The sequence below is a fragment of the Oryctolagus cuniculus genome, chromosome 3, assembly GCF_051225735.1.
Source record: "Oryctolagus cuniculus isolate XC-2025 breed Fujian yellow rabbit chromosome 3, ASM5122573v1, whole genome shotgun sequence".
Taxonomy (NCBI): Eukaryota; Metazoa; Chordata; class Mammalia; order Lagomorpha; family Leporidae; genus Oryctolagus; species Oryctolagus cuniculus.
Window position 1 is genome coordinate 108,153,740 of NC_142869.1, and position 15,432 is coordinate 108,169,171.

The 15,432-nt window shown below is 38.6% G+C and overlaps 1 protein-coding gene across 10 annotated transcripts in view; it reads left to right on the forward strand.

Annotated features, from left to right (window-relative positions):
- The window catches only part of ZRANB3 (zinc finger RANBP2-type containing 3), a 294,900-nt gene that overhangs the window by 155,268 nt on the left and 124,200 nt on the right, over positions 1-15,432 (forward strand). For all 10 annotated transcript variants that reach the window (XM_070070994.2, XM_089329275.1, XM_070070993.2 and 7 more), the window contains one exon: positions 9,735-9,820. In XM_070070994.2, coding sequence (XP_069927095.2) covers positions 9,735-9,820 — 86 coding nt within the window. The remainder of the gene's footprint in view (positions 1-9,734; positions 9,821-15,432) is intronic.

Genomic DNA, 15,432 nt, shown 5'->3' on the forward strand with positions numbered 1-15,432 from the left:
GTTGTTGATAAATTTCATAGCTCTTTAAAGATTTTAGATATTAATCCTTTATCAGTTGCATAGTTTGCACATATTTTCTCTCATTCTTTCAGTTGCCTGTTCGCTTTCTTGAGTGTTTCTTTTGCAGTGCAGGAGCTGTTCAGCTGGAAGTAATCCTGTTTGTCAGTTTTGGGTTTGATTCCCTGTGCTTCTGGGGTCTTTTCCCAGAAGTCTTTGCCTATGCCAATGTCTTGCAGAGTTTCCCCATTGTTCTCTTGTAATTTGATGATATTGGGTCATAGATTTAGGTCCTTGATCCATTTTGAGTGGATTTTTATGTAAGGTATAAGGTAGGGATCTTGTTTCATACTTCTGCACACCCAGAGATCCAGTTTTCCCAGCACCATTTGTTGAAGAGACTGTCCTTGCTCCAGGGATTGATTTTCGCTTCTTAGTCATAGATAAGTTGGTTGTAGATGCGTGGATTGATTTCTAGAGTTTCTATTCTTTTTCATTGGTCTACATGTCTATTTTTGTGTCAATCCCAGGCTATTTTGATTATGACTGCCCTGTAGTGAAATTTGGTATTATGATGCCTCAGGCTTAATTTTTGTTGTATAAGATTGTTTTGGCTAGTTAGGGTCTCTTGTGCTTCCATATGAATTTTAACATCCTTGTTTCTAGATCTGGGAAAAGTCTCATTGATATTTTGATCAGGATCCCATTGAATTTGTAATTTGCTTCCTGTAGTTTGGACATTTTGATAATATTAATCTTATAATCCACAAATATGGAAGATTTTTCCATTTTGTGTATCTGTTTTGTAATTTTCATCATAGAGGTCTTTTACCTTGTTGTTTAAATTTATTCCAAATCATTTAAATTTTTTTCTGTAGCTATTTTGAATGGGATTGATCTTAGTAGTTCTTTCTCAACTGTGGCATTGTCTGTGTATACAAAGGCTACTTTTTTTTTGTGTTAATTTTATATCCTACCACTTTGTCAGACTCTTTTATAGTTCCAGTAGTCTCTTAGTGGAGCCTTTTGATTCCCTTATTTATAGAATCGTCATCTGCAAATAGGGATAGTTTGACTTCCTCCTTCCCAATTTGTATCCCTTTGATTCTTTTTCTTGCCTAATAGCTCTGACTAAAACTTTCAGGACTATATTGAATACCAGTGGTCAGAGTGGGCACACTTGTCTGGTTCTGGATCTCAGTGGAAATGCTTCCAACAGTAAGATACCAGCCATGGGTTTGTCATATATTGCCTTGATTGTGTTCAGGAATGTTCCTTCTCCACCCATTTGGTTAAGGTTTTCATCATGAAAGAATGTTGTATTTTATCAGAGCTTTCTCGTTATCTATTGAAATAATCATATGGTTTTTATTTTTCAGTTTGTTAATGTGATATATCACATTGTGATGCGATGTATCACATTTATTGATTTGCAAATACTGTACCTGCATATCTGGGATTAAATCCACTTTTTGGTCTGGTTAAATGATCTTTCTGATGTGCTGTTGGATTCGATTAGTTGTATTTTGTTGAGGATTATTGCATCTGTGTTCATCAGGGATATTGTTCTATAGTTTTCTTTCTCTGTTATATCTTTTTCTAGTTAGGTGATGCTGGCCTCAAACAAGGAGTTTGGGTGGATTCCCTCCCTTTCAAAACTTTTGAATAGTTTGAAAAAGAAATGGAATTAGTTCTTTAAAAGTCTGGTTGAATTCAGCAGTGAAGCCATCCTATCCTGGCCTTTTCTTTTTTGGGAGGGACTTTATTACTGATTTAATCTCCATCTTGTTATTGGTTTGTTTAGATTTTCTATGTCTTCATGACTCATTTTTGGTAGAATGCACGTGTCCAGGAGTCTATCCATTCTAGTTTATCCAATTTCTTGGCATACTGCTCTTTGTAGTAATTTCTAATGAGTCTTTTTATTTCTGTGGTATCTTTTGTTACATCTCCTTTTTCATCTCTGATTTTGTTTGATTTGAGTCTTTTCCTGTTTTTGTTTTTTTTTTTTAGTTATTTGTGCCAATTGTGTATCAATTTTGTTGATTTTTTTCAAAAAACCAGCTCTTCATTTCATTGATCTTTTGTATTGTTCTTTTGCTTTAGTTTTGTTTATTTTTCTCTAATTTTAATTATTTCTTTCCTCCTACTAATTTTGGGTCTGGTTTGCTGCAGTTTTTCTAGATCCTTGAGATGCATTGATAGCTCATTTATTTGGTGTCTTTGCAATTTCTTGATGTAGGCACCAGTTGCTATAAACTTCCCTCTTAACACTACTTTTGCTGTTTCCTATAAGTTTTGATATTGTCATCTTCATTTGTTTCCAGAATTTTTTTTTATTTCCCTTTTGATTTCTTCTATGATCCACTGTTCATTCAGGAGCATGTTGTGCAGTCTCCATGTGTTTGCTTTTGTTTTCGAGATTCTTGAGTTGTTGATTTCCAGCTTCATTCCATGGTGGTCAGAGAAAATGCACAGTATGATTTCTATTTTTTTTTAGTTTGCTGAGACTTGCTTTATCACTTATCATATGGTCAGTCCTGGAGAAAGTTCCCTGCACTGATGAAAAGAATGTGTATGAAAAACTGTGGGATGAAATGTTCTGTAGATATGTTAGGTCCATTTGGTCCATAGTGTCAATTAGCTCTGTTGTCTCTTTGTTGATTTGCTGTCTAGTTGACCTGTCCATTGATGAGAATGCGATGTTGAAGTCCCCCATTACTATTGTATTGGAGTCTATTCCTCCTTTTAAGTCCACTAACATTTGTTTTAAATGGCCAGGTGCTCTGGCTTTGGGTGCATATGTGGGGAGCAACTCGGACTAGACTAAGTTACTGGAATTAAGACTTATTCTATGCATCTGCTCTCCCACAATATGGCGCTGGGAGAGGAGTAAACAGCTTCTACGCAGCTGCCTCCAGTTCGACCAATAACCTGCAGGAGCTGATCCTGCTCCTGATTGGAGGAGAGCAGCGTACTCGGCGTGTGGGCAGCAGAGTTGGGATTGGTGGAAGAGGACTATAAAGGAGGAGAGAGACAACATGCACCAGGAACATCTATCTGAAGGAACACCTAAGCAGCCCCCAAGAGAGCCGGCCGGTGGTGTGCCGCTCCCCCGCGGAAGTGGAGAAAGTGGCAGGTGGGCCCGCCCCTCCACGGAGGTGGAGGGACGGCAGCCAACCCGGGAAGAACCAGCAGCAAACCCGGGAAGGGCCGAGCAGGCAAAAGAACAGCGCAGGGTCCTGTGTCGTTCCTCCACGAAGAGGGGGAGCGACATGCATATGCATTTATTATCGTCGGATCTTCCTGTTGAATTGATTCCTTAATCATTGCATAGTTCCCTTCTTTGTCTCTTTTAACAGTTTTTGTGTTAAAGTTTATTTTGTCTGATATTCAAGTGGGATGCACAAAAGCTTCTACAGCCAGTATTGATGTCAGAATGGCTCCTTCTCCCTGCCCATTGCCTGGTGCACATACCTGAGCTGCTTCAGCTGCTACTGCTGTCAAGATGGAGTCTAGTACCTGCCACATACTGAATGCACACACGATAGCTGCCGCAACTGCAACTTATATTTAAAATGGAACCTGCCCTCTCTCAGCCGGTTGCTGGGCGCCTTTGATGGGGAGGGCGGGGAGAGGGAGAAACATGCCCCTTTGGTTCACTGGGTTAGTGGGGACCATATACCCTTCAGGACTCCAGGCTGGACTGAAAGGCAGTGTAGTCCACCAGGCTCTCCCTCTGGCTATATCACCAGTGGCATGAGCCACTGCAGTCTGAACTCACCTTCCTCTCCAAAATTGGAGCTTTCTCTGTCTTTCAGCCTCCAGGGTCTTGTGTTTTGTCTGTACTTGTTGCCATGTGTCTCCACCTTCCACACAGATCCACAGCATCCCTCTTCCTTTAATAGAATCACCACTGCAGTTTTCTAACTCTCCCCTGAGAATGTACTTTCGCCACTTTTTTTTTTTTAACTATTTTCCCCTAACCTAGAGCAATATCCCTTTTCCCTAATCTACCATCTTGGAATCTATTTTATTTTAATTTTTAAAAATTTATTTGGGGGGCTGGGGCTGTGGTGCAGTAGGTTAACACCCTGGCCTACAGCGCCAGCATCCCATATGGATGCCGGTTCTAGTCCTGGCTGCTCCAGTTCTGATCCAGCTCTCTGATATGGCCTGGGAAAGCACGAGAAGATGGCCCAAGTCCTTGGGCTCCTGTACCTGCGTGGGAGACCCGGAAGAAGTTCCTGACTCCTGGCTTTGGATCAGTGCAACTCTGGCCAATTGGAGAGTGAACCATTGGATGGAAGACCTCTCTCACTCTCTCTCTCTATAACTCTGACTTTCAAATAAATAAATAAATCTTTAAAAAAATTTATTTGGGAGAGAAAGCTGTCATCTACTTGTTCATTGCCCAGATGGCTACTGTAATGGGAGCTAAAGCTGGAAACTGGAAACAGTTTAGTTTTCCTGTGTGTATGGCAGGAGTACAAGTACTTGATCCATCACCACTGCCCAAGGTCCATAATAGCAGGGACCAGTGATCAGGAGCTTGAGATGGGAATATAACCCAAGCACTCTGATGTGGGTCCTAGACATCGTAAACAGTGGATTTAATGCTAGCCCAAATGCACACTTCCCCTCCTCATTTTTTTTTAAGATTGATTTATTTATTTGAAAGTCAGAGTTACACAGAGAGAGGAGAAGCAGAGAGAGAGAGAGAGGTCTTCCGTCTGATGGTTCACTCCCCAGATGGACGAAACAGCCGGAGCTGCACCGATCCAAAGCCAGGAGCCAGGAGCTTCTTCCAGGTCTCCCACACAGGTGCAGGGGCCCAAGGACTTGGGCCATCCTCTACTGCTTTCCCAGACCATAGCAGAGAGCTGGATTGGAAGAGAAGTCGGGACTAGAACTGGCACCCATATGGGATGCCGGCTCTTCAGGCCAGGGCGTTAACCCGCTGTTCCACAGCACCAGCCCCATCCCTCCTCTTTTTTTTACTTTTATTCCTTGGTATTTTTTATTGATTGATTCCATTATAAACTGATTGTTTTCTCAATTTTATTTTAGATTGTTTGTTGCTGATCATAGAAATACAATATTTTGTGTGTATTTTTCATGTATCTTTTAAACTTTCTGAACTCATTTATTAGATTAATATTATTTTAGTGAATTCCTTGGGGTTTTTTATATAGAGATCCTGTCACTTGCAGATATAGTTATACTTCTTCCTTTCCAATATTGATGATTTTTATTTCATGTTCTTACCTGATTATCCTGTTAGGACCTTGAGTACAACATTAGGTGAAAATGGCAGGAGTAGGCATCCATATTTTGTTCCTAATCTTACAAAAAAAGCTTTTAACCTTTCTTCTTATACTATTCATGGATTTTCTTATATTTTTAAAATCAGGTTGAGGTAGTGCCTTTCTATTCCTTGTTTATTCAATGTTTAATCATAAAAAGATGTTTAATTTTGTCAAGTGCTTTTTCTGCTTCTACTGAGATAATTTGTTGGGTTTTTTCCTTCATTCTATTGGTAGGGTGTAGTACATTAATTGGTTTTTGGATTTCAAACTAGTGTTGCTTTCTTGGGATAAGTTTCACTAGTTATAGTCTGTAATTGTTTTTATACTTTGCTGGATTAGGATTGATAATATTGTGTTGATGATTATTACATTTATTTATTCATTTAGTTATTTTGTTTTGACAGGCAGAGTTAGAGAGTGAGAGAGAGAGACAGAGAGAAAGGTCTTCCTTCTGTTGGTTCACTCCCCAAATGGCTGCCATAGCCCGCGTACTGCGTTGATGCAAAGCCAAGAGCCAGGCGCTTCCCCCTGGTCTCCCATGTGGGTGCAGGGCCCAAGCACTAGGGTCATCCTCCACTGCCTTCCCGGGCCACAGCAGAGAGCTGGACTGCAAGAGGAGCAGCCAGAACTAGAACCCGGGGTGCCGGCGCCACAGGTGGAGGATTAACCTAGTGAGCCACGGCACCGGCCTCGATTATTACATTCATATTGATAAGATATATTGGTGTATAGTTTACCTGAGATAGGTTTGTTTGGTTTTGGTATCAAGATAATAATGGTCCCATAGAATGAGTTGGGAAATGATCCATCCTCTTCTGACTTGTGAAAGAGTTTATGAAATATTAGTAATAATTTTTTTTAATGTTTTATATTCAGTGGTAAAGCTATATGGGCTTGGGCTTTTCTTTATGGCTACTTTTTGGATAACTTATTCAATGTTTTTACTGAATATATATCTATTCAAATTGCCTTTTTCTTCTTGAGTCAGTATTAATACTTTGTGTCTTCCTAGAAACTTAACCGTTTCATCTGGGTTATCTAAGTTACTGGCAAATAGGTGTTCCTTGTCTTCCTTTATAATTCCTTGTATTTGTATGATATTAATGGTAATGTCCTCTCTTTCATTCCTCATTTTAGTAATTTGAGTTTCTTCTCTTTCTTCCCTTGTCCAGTCTCCCTAACGTTGTCTCTGTATGGTTGATCTGTTCAAGAAACAACTTTTGGTTTTATAGATTTTCTCTATTGTTTCTTTATTTTCAATTGTATTTATTCGTATTCTAATCTTTGTGTCCTTTATTCTATTTACTTTCAGTTTAGTGTTCTCTGCCTTTTCCATGTTTTAAGGTGAAAAGTAGATTCTTGGTATGAGATCTTTTTTCTTTTTCAACATAGGCATATGTAGCTACAGATTTTCCTCTAAGCAAGTCTTTGCTGCAACTCATGTTTTGAAAGTTTGTACTTTAATTTCATTATCTCAAAGTCTTCTCTAATTTCTCTTGTGATTTCTTCTTTTGACATACTGGATATTTTGAAGTATGCCTTCATATTAAAAGGATGTTGTTTGAGTGTAAACATGGTTTCATTGTGTCCCTCCAGGGTTCATATGTTGGAAGCTTAGTCCCTACGGTACAAATGAGAGAGATGCAGCCTAGTGGGAGATCCTTGAGGGCATGCTCTTTGAAGTGAGGGGCCGGCACTGTGGTGTAGCTGCAGTGCCGGCATCCCATGTGACCACCTGTTCAAATCCTGGCTGCTCCACTTCTGATCTGGCTCACTGCTGTGGCCTGGCAAAACAGTGGAAGATGGTCAGAAGTCCTTGGGCCCCTGTACCCGCATGGGAGACCCGGAAGATGCTCCTGGCTCCTGGCTTTGGATCGGCCCAGTTCCAGCCATTGTGACCAATTGGGGAGTGAACCAGCATATAGAAGACCTCTCCTAATCTCTCTCTCTCTCTCTCGCTCTCTGTCTGCCTCTCCTTCCTCTCCTCTCTCTATGTAACTCTGACTTTCAAATAAATAAACAAATCTTAAAAAAAGAAGAAGAAGAAGAAGAAGTGATTGTGGGGCCCCATCCTATTTGGCTTCCTTTTTGACACAGGAATGCAATTACTCACTCCAGAGACACTGTTGCCATGATGTTGTCTCCCAATAGGTCCTCACCAGAATCTGAACCAAAGGAGCTGGCAGATTTTAAACTTTCATCCTCCCAAACTGAGCTAAATAAACCTCTTTTCTTCATGAGTAACCTACCTCAGATATTTTATTACAATAATGAAAAGTGGAATAATACAGATGTAAAGCACCGAACTTGCTTTAGAAAACACTTTGGCAGTTCCTTAAAATGTTAAACCTAGTGTTACCATATGATCCAACAGTTCCATCCCTAGGTATATACTCAACAGAACTGGAAATATATGTGTACAAAAAATGTTATGCAAATGTTTATAGTAGTATTACTCATGATATTCAAAAAAGTGAAAACAACTAAAACGTCCCTGAATTGATGAATAAATAAATAAAATATGATGTATCTATGTAATGGAATATTATTAGAATATAAAAAGAAATGAAGGAGTATACATGCAACAAAATGATGAAACTTGAAAACACTATGCTAAGTGAAAGAAGCCAGATGCAAAAGACTACATATTATATGTTTCTATTTATATGAAATATCCAGAATAGGAAAGTTCGTGAAGACAAAAAGTAGATTAGTAGTTTTCAGGATCTGAGGGAGAAGAAATGGGCAGTGACTAGTATTGGGTGTAGAGTTTCTTTTTGGTTGATAAAAGTATTCCAGAATCAGAGATTGGTGATTGATGTATTCTTTGTAAATATACTAAAAGTCACTGAATTGTGTACTTCAAAAGTGTGAACTTTATGGTATATGAGCTGTATCTCAATAAAGTCTGCTATTTCAAAAAACGTATTAAAACAACAGTGAGATACTGCTCTGTGCAGCCTATTAGAGTTGTAAAAATGAAAAGATTTCATGATGTTGTTAAGGTGAGTATACATTTAGACAAGACTGGCCAACATGGTAATATTCATCAAACATTAAACACCATAACCTTAAACCCAGCTATTCTATTTCTGAAAATGTGTCCTATAATACCTTTAATAGAAATATAGACAAGTATAAAGGTTAGTGGCTAATAGATGTAGATATCAATACATACTCCTACCCCTGTATATTCATACATACAATATGTATACATACAAAGTTACATAGTGTTTTTTTTTTGTTTTGTTTTGTTTTGTTTTGACAGGCAGAGTGGACAGCGAGAGAGAGAAACAGAGAGAAAGGTCTTCCTTTATTGCTGTTGGTTCACCCTCCGATGGCCACTGCCACTGGCGCGCTGTGGTCGGCGCACCGCGCTGATCCGAAGGCAGGAGCCAGGTGCTTCTCCTGGTCTCCCATGGGGTGCAGGGCCCAAGCACTTGGGCCATCCTCCACTGCACTCCCTAGCCACAGCAGAGAGCTGGCCTGGAAGAGGAGGGGCAACCGGGAAAGAATCCGGCGCCCCGACCGGGACTAGAACCCGGTGTGCCGGCGCCGCAAGGCAGAGGATTAGCCTACTGTGCCGTGGCGCCGGCCTACATAGTTATTTTTATAACTGCATAAAAGGTAGAAGCAGCCTATATGCCTAGTATCAGGAGTCACATTTAAATATTTTGCAGTACATCTATATAACAGTGGGTTCCTATTCAGTCTGTAAATGATGTATTATTATAATGCAAGTCTTATATAATTTTCATAACCAAGTAAACATAGGTACTTTAAAGTTATTCTAAGACATATTTTGAGGCCGGCGCCGCGGCTCAATAGGCTAATCTTCCGCCTGTGGCGCAGGCATCCCGGGTTTTAGTCCCAGTTTGGGCACCAGATTCTGTCCTGGTTGCTCCTCTTCCTGTCCAGCTCTCTGCTGTGGCCCGGGAGTGCAGTGGAGGATGGCCCATGTGCTTGGGCCCTGCACCCCATGGGAGACCAGGATAAGCACCTGGCTCCTGGCTTCGGATCAGCACGGTTCGCCAGCCGCAGTGGCTACTGGGGGGTGAACCAACGGCAATAAAGGAAGACCTTTCTCTCTCTCTCTCACTGTCCACTCTGTCTGTCAAAAAAAGAAAAAAGACATATTTTGAAGGACAGATTTTTAGTTGTATACAGCATGTATAATATGATTCTCTTCGTTTGAACAAAAGAAAATATATACATATATATGCGTAAAAATCTGTAAGCATATTTAAGAAAAAGATAACTATCCTGAAGAATGGTGTGGCAGAGGTGGGCATGGAGAAGAAGGAAAGGCCTTGAGGAGGAAGTAGATTTTTCAGAATTTGTACCATTTTATTAACTTTTTTTTTATCAATGTTATAATAATTTGCTTAAAACTGTTACAACATATTGAGCGTACTTGTATTGTTTCAGCTCTTTATGCAGATTGAAGCTCTCTTCCCCCAAAAATTTGGGACGTGGACTGACTATGCCAAAAGATACTGTAATGCACATGTCAGGTATAAGAAATTATTTCTATAAACTTTTTTCCTTATGTATTCACTGTGAATAGTAAGCTTTATTAGTCATTTTTTTCCAGTGCTTTTCAAACTTCTGGTACCAATGGAATAAATTCTTTAAGTTTGTGTGAATGATCTATATGTAAAATTTATAAAACTTAAAGGTAATGCTAGAATTTTTTGTATATTTTTTATTTCCACTTTTTAATTTTTGAAATTATTTATTTTTATCGACTAGATATTATATGGGTACTTCAAAAAGTTCATGGAAATAGAATTAAAAAATCAATTTATTTTGGTACAAAAATTTGTATGTGACAAAGCATGTATGATTATACATATATAAAATCATTATTTTCTAAATATATATAAAAAGCTTCAAAAAGTTTGTGGAAATGGAATTAAAAGAATAAAAAAAAAAGTTACTTCTCACCATAAACTCCATCAACTTTAAGACACTTATAAGTGGTGATACTAGCTATTCAGTCCATTCCACAAGATTTGAGGGTCCTGTGAATTTAATAATGCTATTGCTGTCTATATTATTAACTAAAGAAAAATGAATTCCCTTTAAGACTTTAAGATTAGAAAGCAAAAAGAATTCAGAAGGAGCCAAATCAGGAATGTATGGTCTGTACCTAATGATTTCCCATCAAAACTCTTGCAAAGTTATCATTGTTTGATGAGAAAAATGAGAGAGCCAGAACTCTATTGTGGTAAAGGATTCTGTGTTGCAGCTTTCCAGGCATTGTTCAGCTAATGCTTTGGATAACTTTCTTAAAACACTCTTCTAATAAGCAGGTAGTATCATTCTTTAGCCAACTAGAAAGTCAATAAGAAAAATGCCTTCAATATCCTCTCAAAACTGTTGTCATGACCTTTGCCTGTGACAGGTCTGCTTTTAGTTTTACCAGACCACTTCTACTGCATGGTAACCATTCCCTTGGTTGTGCTTTGTCTTCAGGATCTTACTGGTAAAGCCACATTTCATCTCTTGCTACATATTTTGAAATCCATGCATATATGAGAGCTGTTTAAAAAGTTCATGTAAGATGAATGTCATGATAAAACTATGCATGGATCTTGGATTTTTGGCACTAAAATAAATTTGTCTTTTAATTTTTGAAGTACCCTCATATATATATATTTACAAAACCATATGGTTATACATACATATTCATAAATAAAATTGCATGCTTAGTATGTAACTTCTTGACATTAACCAAATCAGTATGAGACTTATTAAATAAATTATGGGTATATCCATATAAAAGAAAACTATACAATCTTAGAAAAGATTAGGGTCTGGCGCCCTGGTGCACTAGCTTGATCCTCCGCCTGCGGCACTGGCATCCCATATGGGTGCCGGGTTCTGGTCCTGGTTGCTCCTCTTCCAGTCCAGCTCTCTGCTGTGGCCTGGGAAGGCAGTGGAGCTTGGCCCAGGTGCTTGGGCCCCGGCACCCGCTTGGGAGACCAGGAGGAGTCACCTGGCTCTTGGCTTCAGATTGGCGCAGCTCCAGCCGTTGCGGCCATTTGGGAAGTGAACCAGCAGATGGAAGACCTCTCTCTCTCTCTCTCTCTCTCTTACTCTCTCACTGTTTGTAACTCTACCTGTCAAATAAATAAATTTAAAAATCTTTTTAAAAAAAAGAAAAAGAAAAATTAACGCAACTTAGTATATACTGATAACAAAGAATGTCTAAGATACATTATTGAAAGAAAAAGATATTATAGAAAATTGTGTTATCTTTTTTAAGAAAGTGTTTATACCTACTAACAGATACCACATACATCACACACACACATGCGAACATTTTAATTTTGCCTGGAAATCCCAGATTTTTCAACATGATAGCCCCTGACCCAGGTGAAAGCCTGGGTCTTCTCTGTAGAAACCATTGGGCACTGTGGAGTCTGCTTTGCTTGCTGTGAGTTCAACTATTCAGCCATAATGTGAGTACTTAGCTGGCCGGAGATTTATAAGGAACCATATTTCAGTGGCATGAAATGGGTATGTTGGGGAACATAGCTCACATTGCGTTCTCCACTGGAATGAGTTACTATTTAGCAGCTCCTAAACAGTAAGAACATTTGTCTTCTCGAGGTTATTTTCCCAGTGTCTAGTACAGCACCTGTCATGTACTATTCATTATTTATTCAGTCATTGGAAATTAGATCTGTTTGTCCTTATGTACCTCCTGCACATGGATGATATCATTCATCTTGCTAAATTCACAGAAGCTGCCAAGCTGATGGAGTTACTCAGATGTAACTTTAAACTGCTCATGAAAATTAATATGGTATTAAAGAATAAGCAGCACAACCATCTTGAAGAAGGATTTCTCACAATGTAAATATGGCATTCCCTGAGTGCATAGAGCTAGCCTGCATATGTGGATAACTTTCCTACCTCAAAGTCTGGTTTTCTTCATTTTGACTTTAAATTATGAGCAAAACAAAGATTATTCTTAAACTCATGGAACTCCTAAGAAAAGTTCTTATGTAGTTATCACTGTAATGTTTATTGTAATACCATGTAAAATAAAAATTGGAGAATCTAGTGTCATTTGGCTAATTTTTGTTAGGAATGTTAAGCTGAAATAGCTTTGTGACTGGGGTGAAGTAGGTGTATAAGGATCAGTTTTAATTTAATTAAGCTCTAAACCAATTTGGGTACTTGTTTGATCAAAGTAGTCTTTAGTCTTTGCCAAGTGATTTCTTTCTTTCTTTCTTTTTTTTAACAATGCTTGGAAATGAAAAAGTGACGTTTTGACCCTTCCTTCCACCCGGAAATCCATGGTAGCATCTGTTGTGAAACTGTTAGTTTCTTTTTTTTTTTTTTTTTTTTTTTTTGACAGGCAGAGTGGACAGTGAGAGAGAGAGACAGAGAGAAAGGTCTTCCTTTTGCCGTTGGTTCACCCTCCAATGGCCGCCACGGCCGGCGCGCTGCAGCCGGCGCACCGCGCTGATCCGATGGCAGGACAGGAGCCAGGTGCTTTTCCTGGTCTCCCATGGGGTGCAGGGCCCAAGCACCTGGGCCATCCTCCACTGCACTCCCTGGCCACAGCAGAGGGCTGGCCTGGAAGAGGGGCAACCGGGACAGAATCCGGCGCCCCGACCGGGACTAGAACCCGGTGTGCCGGCGCCGCTAGGCGGAGGATTAGCCTAGTGAGCCGCGGCACCGGCCGAAACTGTTAGTTTCTTATACTCTTTGTTCCCTCTGAGCAATATTCTGGTTTGGTGTGGGTGGATATAACTGGGGGAAGTTGACGCTGTATTCCATTCTCTGGTGGATTGTGGTTAGTCTTAGCCATTTAGCACATAGCATTCTTCAGATGACAATTATTGTTCTAGGGAAAGGCTTTATTTCAAAGATAAAGGAAAAGATGCTTTCTGAGTATGAGCATCTCATACTGTTGTCTTGTTCTCTATTACATATCCTGTTTAGATGAGACAGGATCTTTGATGTCACAGATCTAGGAGGCTTCTGGACTGAATTTCTTTTTATGTATTGCAATCCATTTCTTTTTTACTAGGCTATCTTGATTCAGAGTTTCAGTTCCTTGTAGTTGTATTCCTTGAAGTTGTGGTTCCTAGTATATCATGCCTAAATATTAATTTTATTCCCATGAAAGATGTGTTTGCTCTGTTGGTCAGAATTTTGGAGGAGCCTGTAATCATGACTCTTACTATAGACGCTGGAAGTTTGCCTACATAAAATAAACATGCTTACTGGATTTAAATTTGGGGGACTGCAAAAATCCAAGTGGTTGATAAGTGACTTTCTTTTCCCAACAAGAACTTGTCATAGGACAACAAAAGTATATACCTGTCTTTTTGTTACTTATGAGTGTAAGTACTGTTTCAAAGAAAGGCTTGTATTTGTGAAATACTCTATCATTGTGGAAATTGTGTCCTGTTTCCTATTTTCTAAAGAAACCCATTTCAAGATTAATATCATGCTTCTGAAAAGACTTTTTGTTCTGGGTTCCATTTCAGAAGTTTTTTTAGTCCTTCAACTTCTTTACCTTGAAAGCACTATGGTTTTGTAGACTGATTCAGAATAAGGCACTTCCTGGCATTTTAAGTTAGTCTGTGGAATGCTATATTTTTTCTCATAATGTTTTGATTCTGTGAAGGTGTCATTTTCACACTATAATTTTGCAGAATGCAAATTATGGTTAGTTATTCAGTTCTAGACCCATATTTTATATTTGAAATGTCATGACTATATTGAAAATAAAGTTTAGTAAAGCTTCAGCAAAAATGTAACTTTGTCTTTATGAAGTTTATTGAATACCTAAGTAATAGCAAACAGCAGCAGCATAATAATGCAATATCATTTGGAGAGAAGTCAAGGTATAGGTAACTCCCTACCTGGTGTGATTTGAGGGGCACAGAGAAAGTATTAGTCAACCAAAATATCTCTATCCAGAATGCTTTACATCATTCATTTTACTGGGTTAAATTTAGAGGAAACTGTAAATACAAATATGGTTAGGAGAACACAGCACATTCAGTTCTCAATCAGCACACCGAGTGGTCAGTTTTTAGAAAAGACCTGAGAGATCACCCAGTCCCCTTTACCATTTTGTAGGTACTGCATGAGGTTAAATGGCTTGCCCTATATCTGACTTTCTCTTACCCTTTTGTCATTTTTGCTGGCAATGAGAAAGATTTAGGAAGTGGAAATTTTAATAAATATTAATTTTAATAAGAGAACATATAGATAACACAGCCAAACATCCCGTTATCAGATGCTACATTCAAAAGATTCACTATTGGAAGACATGTCCTCTCTAATGTTATAATTAGAGATTAAGTATATCCCAGAACATTTTAGTGGTGATTTATCTAATTTATCAAATTTTATGAACTTTCTTTATGATATTTTATGCCCTTTCTGCCTCTAAGGAGAATTAATTGTCTAAATTTTTACTAGAGGGAAAATGCTTGTGATAATACACATTAAAGGTATTTATAGCTATTTCCACAGAGTGTTAATTAATGGGTCATTGTTAGCTTCAAGAAATGTCTCTTATGAAATTGCACTGTACTTTGTCCTCAGCACTGTCTCATTTAACGTTCATACCTGTGGCTAAATCGAGATCATGTCTATGCCATTTGCAAATGGTTCGAATCTGAGAGAAATAGGTAATATATTGGATGACAGAGATAAGTTTGAAGAGTAATTAGATAAAAATTAATAGGATGTATTCTGCACTTATATTTGGAAAGTCAGTTTTATGTGTAAGGAGTTTAAGAGCTTAAATAGTTGGTTCAAAATGACCTTTAGTTTTGAATAACCCTCATCTAAGGGTTGGTTCTATTTTACTCATTGAATAGACTACATCTGGAATATGGTTTGACTTAAAATTAATCTACTAATTCAAAAAAAATTTTATGGTGACTGTTGTGTGCTGGGCTGTGTGTACTGACTGGCACTGGATATGTATCAAGAAGCAAGACCTACATGATCCCAATCTTCACTGAGTTTCAAGTCAAGTACTAACCAGATAATTGCAGTTGTGATAAGTATCATAAAAGATATGGAAAAGGATTTCTGGCAGAGAATAACAAACTAAAGAAGTCATAGAAGCAAGAAACATCCC